Source organism: Furipterus horrens, unplaced genomic scaffold, assembly GCF_987537825.1.
Source record: "Furipterus horrens unplaced genomic scaffold, mFurHor1.1.pri manual_scaffold_6, whole genome shotgun sequence".
NCBI classification, from domain to species: Eukaryota; Metazoa; Chordata; class Mammalia; order Chiroptera; family Furipteridae; genus Furipterus; species Furipterus horrens.
Window position 1 is genome coordinate 188007409 of NW_028327176.1, and position 14811 is coordinate 188022219.

A 14811-nucleotide genomic window follows, 5' to 3' on the forward strand; every position below is an offset into this window, starting at 1 on the left:
CGTTTGTGCCCGTGGTTGCTAAGACAGTGGAGTGAACTATGTGTGTAAACTTTAAAGTGACTCAAAGTTCTGTGCATCGTTATCTTGCCTTCAGAGATGAGGAAAAGAGAGGAAGCAAACATAATGTAGCAAGACTATGGCAGCTGGTCTCCAGAGGTGGGACCCCAAAGAGCTGCCCCTCCCCGAGTTCTCGGCCGTTGCTGTCCCTTGTCCTCCGTCTGGGCTGGCTCTGTCTTTCTACCAAGACAACATGGTGGCAGTGATGCTAAATGGTGCCTGAGGCCGGGTCACAAGCAGCCCCGCAGCTTCTTCTCTGGGGCCTAGAGCGTCCATTCCAGGGGGAGCCAGCCACGCATTTGAGGTCTGGCTTCCCTGGGACCGAGGAGGAAGCTGGAGCTAAACCTGTGCAGCCTGGTGGCCACCCAGCTCTGCAGCCACCCCAGCTCAGGCTGCAGACACGTGAGCCGTCAGAGGACAGCGTCCCCAGACGCCATCCCACTGCATTCACAAGGGATACCCCCAGCAGGAACCGCCGCGCTGGACCGTCATCAGGTTGAAGCACGAGGGAGCATGAGCCGCTGTGTCAAGCCACCCACCGTAGGCGCCATTTAAAACGGCCCCCCCACCCCCGTGACCCTCCGCACCCGCCAGCGCTCGCGTGCTTGCGTGGTCCTCAGCCCTTGAGTGCGGGGCGGCCCGTGACTTGCTCGTAGAGACAGGAAGAGAGGAATGGGATGGGACATCCCTTGGGAGACGAGGTGATGTCAGTCTTGCCCTCGCTCGCTCTGGCTCTTCTCACTTCCTCCCTCGGGTGGGGCAGAGCCACCATGTCGTAGGCTGCCCCACGGACGGCCGACGTGGCAAGGAGCTGAGAACTGCACCTGGTGCCCGACCGACAGAACCGGGAGAAATATATGTGGTTTCATGCCACAAAGTTCGGGGGTGATTTGCTATGCGGCCATAGATAACCAGTGCAGCTGCTACGTGTTGGGTTAGTTTGTTAGGCAGCGATAAATAGGGGACCAAGTACAACAATGAGACAGCAAAGCCCTGGCTGGGGTGACTCAGTGGGTTGAGCATTGACCTACAAGCCAACAGGTTGCTGGTTCGATTCCCGGTCGGCTGGGTTCCTGGTCAGGGGCATGCGAGAGGCAACCGATCGATGTTTCTCTCTCATATTGATGTTTCTCTCCCTTTATTGATCCCTCCCTCCCTCTCTCTCTAAATAATAAAATCCTTAAAAAATTTTTTTAAAAAGCAAAAACTCACCAATTTATATCGTCAACAACTGCTGAGCACCGGATCATCGGTGCCCCTGGCATTATTAACCTTGATAAGCAAGACAGGGTGTTTGAACCACTAGGAGTTAGGCCATTGCTTCTCATGATCAGCTCTTAGGAGTAAAGGAAACAAGGAGACGTGACCGTGTTTGATGCAACAGGGGGGCCAGAAAGGTGGGAGGTCCCCCCTCAAGTGGTGGAGGGGTGTCTGTGGAATGTTGCTCAGTGAGGGAGCTGAGCCAGCCGCCGTGGGAAGGGCCTCAATTCGTGCTCTGCTTCTTGGAGAGAAGAGTCAGCCAGAGGCGGGAGCGCAGGCCGGCTCTCCTCCAGCTTAGGGGGAAGTTAAGACTACGAGGTGGACCTGCTTTTGAACCAGGAATAGGTGATTAGCATGGTTGGTACTGAATTCTTTTATATTCTCTGCACTGACTATATAGATTAATTTTCCCTTTTGGGGGGCGTTATGGAGCTAATGTTTGTGTCCTCCCCAAATTCATATGTTGAAGCTCCAACCCCCAGTGTGGCTGTATTTGGAGTAAGGACATATTTAAGGTTAAATGAGGTCCCACAGGTGGGGCATGAACTAACAGGATTAATGTCCTTAGGAGAAGAGACAGGAGGGAGCTCATGCTCTCTCTTCCCTCACACACGCACCAGGAAAAGGCCATGCGAGGACACAGCAGGAAGGTGGCTGTCTACACGCCAGGAAGAGAGCCCTCACTAGGAACTGAATCCACCAGAGCCTTGCTCTTGGATGTGTAGCCTCTAGAACTGCGAGAAAATAGATTTCCATTGTGTGAGCCATTCAGTCTAGGGTATTTTGTTATGCAGCCCAGCTGACTATGACAATGGGTCAGGGAGAATTAGAATAAGCTGCTTCTGTCTTGTTCCTGTTTAACTCAGTGCCCAGAGAGAGCCTGAGTAGTCAATATTAGCCATTATTGATTACCATTATTAACGAGATAGGGGAGGGGCACACAAGAGTGTCTCTACAACATGCTAGAGAAATGTCACTTGTGAAATTGGGAAGTGGATTTGAGTCCCTTGAAACAGACAACTAATTTCCTAGGGTATCAAGGGCATTTGTAGATGAGCCTCTTCAGTAGTGGGTATCAACTTAGAGAAATAGCAGTGAGCGGGAGTCTGCAACCTCCAGCCTGGTGGGCTTGACTTTGGTCCTATTCTAGAAGGAAATTATTTTAAAAGATGGTTTGTTGGCCTTTACAAAATGGAATGAACATTAGGTATGAATAGGGTTTTTTCTAAGATTAAGTGGTGTCAGACCAATCTAATTCCTGACATCTTGACCCTTTTTGAAACAAGCCAGGGTATCAAATACATATACATTCACTTGCCTGTGGGTCAAATTTCCCAATTACACGGGGTTACTGGGGAATGCCTTGGACATAGCACAAGTTTAGAAGGCTTTTTCATAAGAGCTAAGTTAATAAATCTGTTGCTGTTAACTATAGCGGGTGGCCCATTTGCACCCAACCTCCACTGGTCACCATGTCCCTGTCACATTCATGAACACATGGGACACCCATACTGGAGATCCCACGCTGGGGTCTGGTCATCTGGGTTCTTACCAGCCGTCCCTGAGAAAATCACAGCTTTGTTAGGCCTCAGCTTCTTATCTATAAAACGAGGATAATGACCACTGATAACAAGTTGGTAAGAGGGTCCATTGGATCAGGCCTGAGGCTTTCGGATGCTGGTCATTGTTGGTCATTCTCACCTGACAGCGTGAACCTGAGCAGAGCCAAGGTGGCATCTTAGGAATGGAACAGTGGGTTGAATCAGGAGAAGCCACCAAAATGTGAACTCCTTCTCAGGGCTGAGACAGACCTCAGGGGAAGTGTGTTCCATTCTGAGCTTAAAGAGGAAGTTGCCAGACAGAAGAAGCTCAGAGCAGGGAAGCCGGAGGTGATCGGGAAGGATCTCCCGGGACAAGCTTTCTCGGAGCCCCACAACACGCCGGGTCCCCCTCCCTTCGTCGTGCACACCGTCATAGCTCCTTTCCACTCCTCTTTCCATCGCCATTAGTTGAAGGAAAAATAGATGAGAAAAAGGGTAACCTAAGTGGTGGTAGGCAGCAGCTTGGGGGCACACCAGCAGGGAGAGGTACCAGGAGGCAGTTCGGGCCTCAAAGACGTCAACTCCTTTTACAGCCCAGAGCGAACTGCAAGGGCCCGCGGGGATGTCTCTGGAGAAGCCAGGCAGCCGGCTCAGTCCTTGGAGCAGGCATTTCCGCTCCAGATAAGGCTGCTTCGGATGGGAGGCTAAAACGGGCTGCTTCTTCGTTTTTGTTTCCTCCTCTCAGAGTCTAAAATCCTTTCTGAACTACTTTCCAGCATTTTGGAGTCATAAGGTATCACATGAAAAATCTTATTTGAAGTCAGACTCTTTCAAAGTGCTGAGTGGTAGCTCCACCTTCAGACGGTGCTCACTCTCTGACCTGCATCTTGTTGCTTGCCTGTACCCACACTTGGTGTTTATGTTCCCAGCCTTTGTCGCCTTTTCTGTCCAAGTGTCTATGAAAAGAATCTGAGAAATAATCTTTTGTTATGGTCCCCGGAAGAGCTGCAGTTTAGAGTTCAGGGTGCTGATGGGCTTTCTTGTTACAATCATGTATTTCATGTTCAGACCACGGCTTTGCCTGCTGTACCCGCTTCTCTCCGACTCCCTAATGAGATCAGCCCAAACCATGCATTCTCTCCCTCCTTGCCCTGTCCACCCAAGGCCCGGGTGAGTTGGGTGCCCTTCCTCAGTGCCGCTGTAGCAGCCTGTGTTTGCCGCACTTAGCTTTGGTAACTTACTTTGCCTGTAAGTTTGCTGAGGGCAGGGACTGTATCCTACTCATGTTGGTATCTTCTCACCGTGACCCAGCTTGTGGACAGCTTAGTGAATGAATGAGGATACAGGAGGAAGGAAGCTGAGACTTTTATTGTTCTTATTTGGGATGCTTTTAAACCCATAGCAACATGAGCGCACAGCACAGTTTGACTGATGCTCCAAAGTAAGTCTTGGAAGTATCCATACTGTGGGTCTCGACTGTTCTACATCACAAATGTGGAACCTTGAGCCAAGATCCCAAGTCAGGACCGTGCTTCTGGTCAGCTGATCTCTCTCTTCACCCTGTGCAGAAACAGGTGCCAGGGGATGGTCCCCTGCCACTGGCGCCTACTGCACCTCCGCAGGCTGGGACCTGCGCCATCAGTGACTTTTCGGCTGTGTGGGAAGTGGGACCTGCACCTGCATCCTTCCTGAGGGACAGCGTTTGTACTGGGGACGTAAAATCGGCATGCTATGGCAGCGGTCATCCAGAAAAGATTGGCAGAAGGTGCCAGAAAAGGCCGACAAAGCACTCCTGTCATCACTCAAGGTGTGAGAGCTTTGCCCTGGCTTTTCACCTCTTTGAGGTCACGAACCTCTTCGGGAGTGTGCAAAGTTAGAGATGCTCCCTCCAGAAAAAGGCAGGCACCATAGTATTTCAGAGGACCGAAGGGCCTTCGTGGATTCCATTCTTACACCTCATTAGGACGTCCTGGAAGCAGAGGGGTGGGCGAGTTACCGCGTGGTCCCCCTCCGCTAAGGACAAGGAGTAAGGGTCAGGTCATCCATTCATTCATTGGTTCGTGAACCTTTGGGCCCGGCTCAGGGCCGGCCTCTGTGCGCCAGAGCTCCAGGCGGGAGTACCCACGGGCGCGCCCCCTCCCGGCGGCCCGTCTTCGCCAGCCCCCAGCCTCGCCGCGCTCGCTCCGGACCCCTAGCTCGTTCCCACAACCTCCCGGCCCCGCCCCCTCCCGAGCCATGGCCCCGCCCCCGCCCGCGGACTGGTTCAGCCGAGGGCCCGCCCTGCCTAGGCCCCGCCCCTGCCGCGCCGCAGCTTCCGCGCACGTGACCGCGGGCGTCGCGCTCTGACGAGCTCACGGAGCGGGTTGCTGCGGCCGCCGTGGGCTCGGGCGCTGCGGGGAGCGAGCCCCAGGGCGCCGCCGCGATGGAACCGTGAGTGCGGGCTGGGAAGGCGGGAGGCAGGGGCGTCCCCGGGCACCCAGGCCGGGTCTTGGGGCTCCGGCGGCCCTGCCGTGGGACCCTCCACTCTTGTGGAGCCCCCGGGACCTGGGACGGGGCTGTGCCGTGCTTCGTGGGTGGGGGCGGGGGTGGGGCTTGCCCGCCCGGCTGGGGTGGCCGTGGAGACGCGGTCCGGGGTCCGGGAGCGGCCTTGGCTGGAGCGCGCCCGAGAGGCCCGTCGAGATGCTCAGGAGAGCCGGTGACCCCGTGCTCCCCGGGCAGCCCGGCTGGGGTGCCTGTGGGTGGCCTCCTCCTGGATCCCCCGCCCAGCCGCCCGCCCGCGCCAGGGGCGCACCCACCGCGCGGGGGGAACCGAGGCCCCTGCCGTCGGCCCTTGGCGACGCCGGCTCGCGGAGGCCCTGCCACTGTGTTCGGGCCTTTGGGACCCCGAGGCTCAGGAGCGCCACAGCTCAGGGCTTTGAAGGAGGAAAAGCCTGCCCAGGGCCCCCGAGACGCGGTCCCTGCAGCTCGCTTTGGGCACAGCAGCCACCTGGGTGACCCCAGGGAGGCGTCCAGGAGAGGAGAGAAAATTGCAGAGAAGGTTCGCACCCAGGAGCAGGAAGTCACGGAGGAGAGCCCCGCCGTGCCGCTTTGCGGGGCGTCCGCACCCCCAGGGTCGCCTGAAGACGGGCGCTGGGCTCCTCCCGGCCCTGGGGGTGCCGAGACCGGGCGAGTCGGCGCTGGGCCCCTGCCACCGTGTGCAGCGCGCAGGGAGGTGACTTCCGGGCCGCGGCCCCAGTGCAAACACCCGGGGTGGGGGGCAGGCGGTGTCCTCCTGCTGCCTCCGGGGTGCCTGACCTTAGCACCGCGGGGGAAGCCGGGCTGGCATCCGACGCCGAACGACGCCTTTGCCGGGGCGCACTGTTCATTTGTGGGTGCCCGGCACCGCGTGGGACACCGCAGGAAGGGTGCCTTCTGCAGGTGCGAGGCTTGTAACCCTACAGCGGGGTGACAGCCAGCATGTTTCGAGGGTTCTGTCACATAGGAATCTCCTAGGGACCACGCTGCTGCCCTGCGCGGCAGCAGATGGGGGGTGGGTGCTAACCCTTCTCCGAGGACGGGGCTCCTGCTGGGGTCTGGCAGTCAGCCCCGCTGTGGCGCGTGGGCAGCGTGGCTGCTCCTGGAAGCCTTGCTCCAGCCTCTGCTGAGCGGGGAGGGGCCTGAGAGGTGGCAGTGGCCTGGAGGTGGCAGCCCCCATCGCCCGGCACTCAGGATGGCACTGACCTGGGAATCGGAAGACGTCCTGGGCAGTAAATACAAATGCGAGGAGAAAACTAGCCTGAAAATCCGCAGGGTGCCCAGGCCTTAGGTGCCTAGGGTGGTCACAGGGCTCTCAGTGTCTGATGGGACTGGGAGTCCAGGGCAGAGAGTGGTGACGGTGGCAGAAACAGGAGGAGAAGCTGGAGAAAGGGCGGGACGGGAGAGGATGGAGGGCCTAGGGGGCCAGGGAGGTGCGGTGCTGCCCTGGACCTCCCTGCTCCCCGCCGCCCAGCACGGGGGAGAATAGAGCGTTCGGGTTCTTAAAACTTCACGAGCAAGTGTCCTGCAGACTCCGTTCCTTCTCTGATAATGCTGGGACGCGAGAGATGCCTGGAGGGCAGGAGGGCGGGCTCAGCCCGGTTTGGGGGCTTCCTGTTGAGCCACCGGCTGCCCGCAGCCGGGACTTCTCGGGGTGGTTCGCTGCTTCGCCCTTCCTGTAGCATTTCTCTGCCAGCTTAATGAGCTTGGTGCTTTGTGTGGGTCTCGCTTGGTGTTTACAACCCATTTTTAAAGAGTGTATTTTGTGAGTCTCTTTCATCCCGGGCATTTAAGTGACATGTGTGTGTTAACTAGACGCCCCTCCTGGCAGCACAGACCTATTAGCACAGTGGGGCCCGCTGTGGCTGCTGGGTCCCAGGCCCCTGAGGGTCCGGGCTGGGGGGAACCCGGGCCGGGGTCAGCATCCGGTCCTGCAGCCACAGAGTTAGTTAGGATTGTGTCCCTCAGAATACTTTATTTCTGTTTTTTCTGAACCAAAATGTTCTCCGGAACTAATAAGGGATAACAAATTGTTTACTTTGTACTAGGTGCCGTTATAAATGCTTTGTATACATCATTTCGTGTAATCCTCCCAGCCGCCCTCCCCTTGAAGAAGTTTTTCCTTATCCCCATTTGGCAGACGAGGGAATGAGGTACGGAGAGGTCAAGTGGGTGTCTCAAGTTCACGGCCTGGAAGGTGCAGAGCTGAGCCGGAGCCCCGGGTGGTCGACCCCGGAGCCCACACTTCACACCTGCTCTGCTGCCGCTCACTGCCGGTGGCCGTGCCGGAGCGAGGGCCTTCGTGCGGTGACCCGCTTATTTGTCAGGCAGCCCTAGGCGGCAGAGTCGCTCAGCTTCCTGAGTGCATCAGGGGACTCGCCCCCGGTCCCGCTGCTGGTCAGTGGCGAAGGGGCCCTGCAGGTGCCGGGCTCCTGACCGCGGGGCTGTGCGGCCCATGGCCCTGCGCTGACCAGCACGCAGCCTGCTCCCCTGTTCTGTTTGCCCCGCGCTGCTTACTGCTGGCCTAGCCAGCACGCTCCTGGGTGTGAGTCTCTGGCTTGCGGCCTAGCAGGGAGATACCTGCGTTCATGGTTTGTTCTTTAAAATACATTCGGAGGTCCTTGGGCTTTGACTGTTTGCATAATGGCCTTTCTGAGTAGCTGAAGATAAATTATTTGTAACATATTCAAGTTGGTTGATTGAAATTTCAGAGGGCATATTCTCTTCCTCCCCCGCAGGGTGTCTCCTCCGAACTCATTCAGTGGTAGGTTTATAAAGGAAAGTTTGGTGAGGGGGCCAAGGAGTGAGCGCCAGGGAGTGTGGGCCACCTTTCTGGCCCTGCCCTTTGGGGACCAAGTCCCACCTCCGCGTCCCGCTGACTGGGACCTCAGCAGGAGGAATCCTCCCCAGGAGCCTATGTTTTCCTGTCTGTAAAGTGAGCTGGTAATACCTGCTTCCCAGGGAAGCTCCTGGCCTGGTACCAAGTAGGTGCTTGGGGAACGCCCGCCGCTCCTGCCCTTCCTTCCATTCGGCTGGGCTCTGAACTAGAGGATGGGAGAGCGCAACTTCGGGGATACTGGCAGGGTGAAAAGAGCCTTTTTAAAAAGGCCAAAGGAGGGGGAGGGGAAGAGCACAGCGATCATCATTAACAGCCCTCATGGACGCGCTGTGTGCTTACTGCCCTGTTCCGGGCACTTCATGGTTTCACTTATGCCGCCCAGGGCCCTTGTGGGTACTCTGACTGTCTCTCACTTACGGACGGTGACACGGGTGCCCACTCTCGTCTTGCTAGAAAGTGGGGGCACCAGGACTTGAACCCAGGCTGACAGGCACCTGGCCAGCAGTTCAGAGCATGGGAGAGGAGATTATTTTTATACAGATTACAAGAAAAATAAAATCTTGACTAAAACGAGAGTAGAGGGAGAGCGTGAAAGTCCCTCTCCACGGCCTGGATTCTGATTTTGGATCGTGTAAGTGGGAACTCCGGGCGTGAGTTGGAACGGGCAGCAAAATTTGTGATAGTGAACTGTTTTTGGTCTTACTGCCTGCTGTGCTGTGACTTCACGAGGCAGGAAAACTGAGTCATTATGAAGCCCTCGGCCTCCGGGGTGCAGCTTCCTCGTGCCCTGCTGCATGCTGGCTGTCACCTGGGTTCTGTAAGGGCAGGGTTGTCTGCTGGCTGTCCCTCCCCCCTCTCCCGGTCCTGAAGGACCGCACCCGGAGGACTGTGTTCGCAGTTTCTGCTCACCGGCAGCTCTCCGGCTGCCGTCACCCTGCTGCAGGCCCCTACAGAGGCTCACTGGGTGCTTCCCTCCCCACTTTTTTCCCAGTGCTGTTTTATTAACTCTTAGGGGGCCCCGCATGGCAGGGAGAAGTGCTTAGTGGGAATCGTAGCATTGGCTCCGGCGGTTCTGGAGCCTTCAGCTGCCCTAATGGGGACACTGGCTTCCCAGCCGCAGGAGCGGGAGGGAGGCACACGTGCCTGGTGGGGTGGCCTGCGGGACTGCTGAGCTGCGGAAAGGCTTCTCATCGCAGGGAAGATAACAGAATGTGGAGGAAACCAGAGGAAAAGCAGGGAGAAGTGCATGGATATGAAAGGAGCCCGTTGTCACTGAACGCCTGCCGCTCATCAGGCACAGCACTGGGCCCCGGGAGGCGACGGAGCTCCACGTCCGGGACACATGAAAGCACAGGAGCAGCTGTCCGCCGTGATGAAATCCAGCGACGACTGCATTCCTCCTGCCTTGCAGGCAAGGAGCCTGTTACTTTCTCAGTGGTTGGCAGGCAGGACCTCAGTGGGCTGCGAAGGGCGAGTGACATGGTTGAGGGAAGGAGGAAGGTCACCGCGTGGTGACAGGGATGGGTGGCAACTGTCTCAAGTTCTGAAAGGGCAATCAATTCCAGGTGCCATGAGCTAGGGGTTTCCATGCCTGTGTGGCTTAGTATCTTGAGTTTCATTTTAATTTTTTTAGTTCTAATCGAATGTGTCATGAAAAGTGGCATCAACAACAGGCGTATCCAGAAATTGAGCAGGGCTCATCTGGGTTAATTCGGTGGCTTCATGTCCCTGGTGACCTGGGTGATGTCTGCCTCTTGCTCTCCATCCCGGCCTACTGGCAATGTCCACTCTGACATGCGGTGTGGCTGCAGCACCTACAAACACGGTTATGTCCGTTGAAGATGTCCATTGAAGTCGCGAGGGCTGGTTCCCTGTCCATCTCTGCATTAGGTGGCGAAACCTTTTCTTGCTGTGCTGGTAGATTTCCTGCCAGTTCTGCACCCTAGTACGGAAGAAGGCTGGGGAGCGAGGGTCTGGCATTTTCAGCCTCTGTTATAGGAGGCTGGTCTTGCTGGCAGGGGACCCGGCTAGGAGTGAGACAGACAGCGGCCCTGGACAGACAGCAGGGGGTGCTCTGTCCTGCCCTGAAGAAAAGCCCTTCATCTCCTGTGGCTCCTGTTCCTTCTTTAGAGTGAAGTAGGCATGGTTGCGGGTGAGTTGTGTCCAGAGAAAGACACCCATAAACATGTAACAGGCGTGTCCATGGCAGCTGGCCATGAAGTGCTTGGCTGTCACTCTGAGTGGCAGAGAGGTCACTGGAGCGTTCTGAGCTGAGAACGAACATATGGCTGTCCCTGGAGTGGCGGGTGGAGAGCAGAGTGGGCGCGGAGAGCGGAAGCAGGAAGACAGTGGAGGCTGCTGCAGGCCCGTGGAAAGTTGCGGGGGCCAGACGGGAGAGGGGACGGGCTGAGTCTCGGTGCTCCGAAGGCTTTGGTGATGCATCAGGTGTGGGGAGCGAGGGGAAGGTGTCACCAATGACTCCATGGTTTTTGCCCTGAGCACCTAGAAGGTTGGCGTGGCTGTTTCCTGAGGTGGGAAGACTACCAATCAGGGTCTCTGGGAGATCAGGAGTCTGGTTTTAGACCCATCACGCTTGCGATGCTGACCAGATATCCATGTGGAGGTGCCAGGCAGGCGCTTCCCTAGGTCTGGAGTTCAGCTGGGCTGAGATACAGCTGTGGAATTGCTCGTGTGTTTGTCATCTCTAAAGCCTGAAACGGGATGCGGGTCACGGAGGGAGCGAGAGTAGGGGAGCAGCACTGTGCAGATGCGCCCCAGTAAGACAGCGGGGATATTTGTCCCTGGAGAGCCCTGCAGAATCGTTTTCCAGCTATTTTGGAAGTGGTCCCTGGGGAGATGGGAAGGCGTCTGCATGGTGAAGGAAGGCACGAGGCTTACAGCGAGTTGGATTATGGCCATAGTCTCTGGGTTTGGCTTTCCAGTAGAAGTGGTTTTAGTTCTTCTAGGAAGTGTGTCTGATATTTTAAATCACTCATGAAATTGAAATTAATTTAGAAGGGACCTAAAGAGTCCAAGCTGGCCCTAAGGGGACCGTCTGTTTCATTGCAAGGGCCTGGGGGCTCTGACTAGGCCAGAATATGGGAGTGTGCATGTTAGGGGCCTGGCTGCGGACGGGCACAGGGCCCGGGGAGGGACTGACCGTGGGTCTCATGGGGAAAAGAAATCGAGAGACCCTGAGTTTCAGGGTCTTGTAGGAAGGCTTCCCGTTCTGATTATACAGGTAGAAGATTTCATCAGTTGCTGCTAGACCTGGCCAGGGGCTGTGGGAGGTGGGGAGCGCTTTCCCTGCATCCTGCATCTCATCACCAACTTGAGGGAACTGCCTGAACGCTTGTGAGCCAACTAATGAGAGCTGAGCTGAGTAGATGTTTTCCGAATGCCTGTCGTGTGTCCGTCTGGTGTCCGTGCACACAGATGGACATGTTGTCTTCAGGCACTCAGCTGTGTGCTGCAGACCACATGTGTTGTAATGGTTTTGACCAGCGTGGCTCAGTTTGTTGAGCGTCGTCCTATAAAGCAAAAGGTCATCGGTTCAGTTCCCAGTCAGGGCACATGAGGGTTACAGGCCAGGTCCCCATTTGGGGCGCGCAAGAGGAAACTGATGGGTGTTTCTCTTACACATCGATGTTTCTCTCCCTCTCCCTCATGTCTCTAAAAATAAATCTTAAAAATAGACCTGGGGGCATCCATGAGATGGAGAAGCGAGGAGAGCTTCATGGCAGGTGGGACATACAGGTGAGCCATTAATGCAGGGTCAGCCTTAGGTAGTTTGGGGCGGGGGGAGAAGAAGCAGGTCCCATCAGGAGTCATATAGGCTTTCTGCACAGGAGCAGCGTTTTAAATGCGCTGTGGTACCCGCGGAGGTGGGGGTTGTGTGGGCCTGGGCTGGGACACCCGCGTGCATGCTGGGGACGAAGAGGAGTTAGGAAGCAAGGCGGCCCCGCTTTGTAGCAGGAAGCGTGGGACCCGTGAGAGGGCAGAGGAGGTGACTGCAAGGTTCCAGGGCGTGGGGCTGGAGAGAGGGGAGAGGCAGGAAATGGGGAGTGGAAGCAGGTTTTTCACGTATGTTCTTTTGTTTCTAATGGATTCCGCTTTAAACCTGTTGATCACAAAGTGATGGTAGGGCTTCTGAGTGAAAATGTCTTGGGAGATACTTTCCGGATAGGGTCAGGGTGGTTCCTGGAGGTGGGAAGGATTGTTCAAGAGGACACGGGTCAGCCAGCATTGGTGCCCACCCAGCCCTGTGTCCTGGATCTGGGGCCAGGGAACCCGGGGGGGAGGGGGGCCGGCGGTGGTGACAACAGAGGAGGCCTCTCGGGAGCCGGCTGTGTGCATGTTCTGCATCAGTCTTGCCTGTGACTTTTTTCAAAAACACTCCTCCCATCCATGGCCTGATCACGGGGCACAAAAGCTGTCTGCTCACTGGGCCGGGCCGGGCTGGGCCGGGCCGGGCCGTTGGTTGGTGTCGGGTAGCTTGCTTGTTAAAAACTCGTTGGCGTTTCAGCAGGGAGGTGAAATGAGGCGTAGGCAGAGAAATTACCGGGTGCCTGTTTCGGGGCAGGAGGTAGGAGTCCTGTGAGGCCGAGGAGGGAGAGGTGACATGTGAAGGTGAAAGGGCGGGGGACACGCGTCTTGAGCTGGTCTCACTGTGACCTCGACTCCTTGCTGCTGCGGCTGCGGCTGCCACTCCTGTCTTTCTGTTGCCCTCTCAGAGTTCCGTCGTTTCGTACGCCAGTGTAGACCTGTTCTTTGTCCGGAATGGGGTGGTGTCCCAGACGTGCCATAGTCTCTGCTTTTCTGGGGAACTGCTTCAGAGCTTTGAGTTGAGAAGTTGAGAACAGAAAGAGCTGTGGACAGGGAGGCCTTGTCACGTCAAATCATGCTGTGGTGCTGTCCCCGGCCTGTGACACCCTGTGGCTGGAGAGGGTCTCTGGACCCCAGACCTGCCAGCGTGAGGGAGCCTGGAAAGGGTTGTGTGTCGGGAATTGGAAGCCAGGGCAGAGATGAGGCTTGTTGCCTGCCCTGTCCCAGCGGCCTGGTCAGTTGGGGGTGCTTGGGCCCGTAATGACATTTTCTCAAGCAGGGAACTTTTTTTCTGGGTTGGGTGATGCTTGATTTTCTAATATTTGCTAATTGCCGGAACCAGGAAGTTTTCTAGTAAAATCAATTTAAGTGGAAGGTTTAAGGAGGGGGAAATGCTAGGTTTTATTGGGCCCTTGAGAGCCCTGGAGAAAATGGCGAGAACACCCGGGTGGGCCGTGCGTGGCCTGATTTGACGTGCTCCGTCCCTTTCTGAAGTGCCCTCCCAGCATCCGTCCTCACCTGCTGAGTCGCTGCTTTTACAATCAGTCATCGACAGTGTGGTTTAGAAATCAGACATCTAAATAGCACTATTCTTATTTCGTTTTTCTCTGCTCCCAAGGATCCCCCTGTGCTTTTCCCTCTGCTGGGAGCCCTTCGTCCTTAAAGCCTCGGCCTCATGGGGGGCAGGTCGCCATGCATGACCCTGTGTAATTTTGCAGAGGACCTTGGCTTCCAGAAGAGGGGCCGGGACAGGGTAGGGTGTGCCTTGGCCCGCTCGCCTGGCGTCAGCATCTCAGAGCCGTGCGCGGTCCTCGGCGCTCGGCCCAGCGTGCTCTCGGCCACTGGCTGCTCGCACTTCCCGGCATCTAGTCCGTTCCGTCTCGTGTGAGGCTTTTCCAAAGCGAGACGGCCTTGTGCAGCTGCCTGGATGTCTTCCCTGCTGTGGCCTTAGGCGTGAAGGATGTACCCACAGCTTGGACACCTGGGGTGACAGATAAGTGACAAAGGAGACCTTGTTCCCACCAGCCCTGCCTTCCGCAGGGCCCTCCCAGAAGGGCCTTTGTGGAGCAGGGTCCCCTCGGCTCTGTCCTGCTTCCCAGCGCCCTTTCCCCAGGGAGTGGCAGTTCCTGCCAAGGGTCAAGAGCTGTGACATCTTGGGCAAGTGTCCCACATCTCCAGACCTCAGTTTCCCCGTGTGCAGATTGAAAGGGTTGGACGTCCCCCCGAGATAATTTCTGGCTTTAATATTTTGGGGCTTTCAGGCCTCATCATCTGTGGGTCTGGAATCTAGTTGGACTTGGGCCACTTAATCCACAAGCCATCTCTTGTCACGCACAGCAGGGTCGCGTGTGGGCCAGCCTTTAGACCTGAGTCCTAAAGGAGAGGACAGACACTCGTTCCTTTATTTCTCCACTGTGACCTGATCAGCACGGTCACTCACCCGAAGGCCTGGCAGGTCCTTGCATCAGCAAAGCCACGTCAGAGGGACTTTGTCTTATGGGCTCCACCTTTGCCCTGACATGGTCCCGCCCTTTCCTGCTGAGGAGCTGCAGTCCTCGGCTGTCAGCAGGGGGGGGGGTGTGTGTGTGTGGGCACAGCCGGGTGAGCCTCAGGCCACAAAAGCAAATAACCTGATCCTTGTGGGTGGTTCCAGGCCTCTCCCTTCGCTCCCGCTCCAGGGTGTGTATGCTACCTGAAAAAAGCAAAGCGAAACAGCCCTCTTCCCTGCTTCTCATCTCTTTGAGTTTATGGGTTTCTGCTCCAGGTTCCAGGGGG

At 56.6% G+C, this 14811-nt stretch overlaps 1 protein-coding gene across 1 annotated transcript in view; it reads left to right on the forward strand.

Annotated features, from left to right (window-relative positions):
- The first annotated feature begins 5202 nt into the window (after nt 1-5202).
- Nucleotides 5203-14811, forward strand: part of TMEM181 (transmembrane protein 181) — a 42411-nt gene continuing 32802 nt past the window's right edge. The window contains exon 1 of the mRNA XM_090280037.1: nt 5203-5288. Within this exon, the coding sequence (XP_090136163.1) occupies nt 5281-5288 (8 nt within the window). The 5' untranslated portion in view covers nt 5203-5280. The remainder of the gene's footprint in view (nt 5289-14811) is intronic.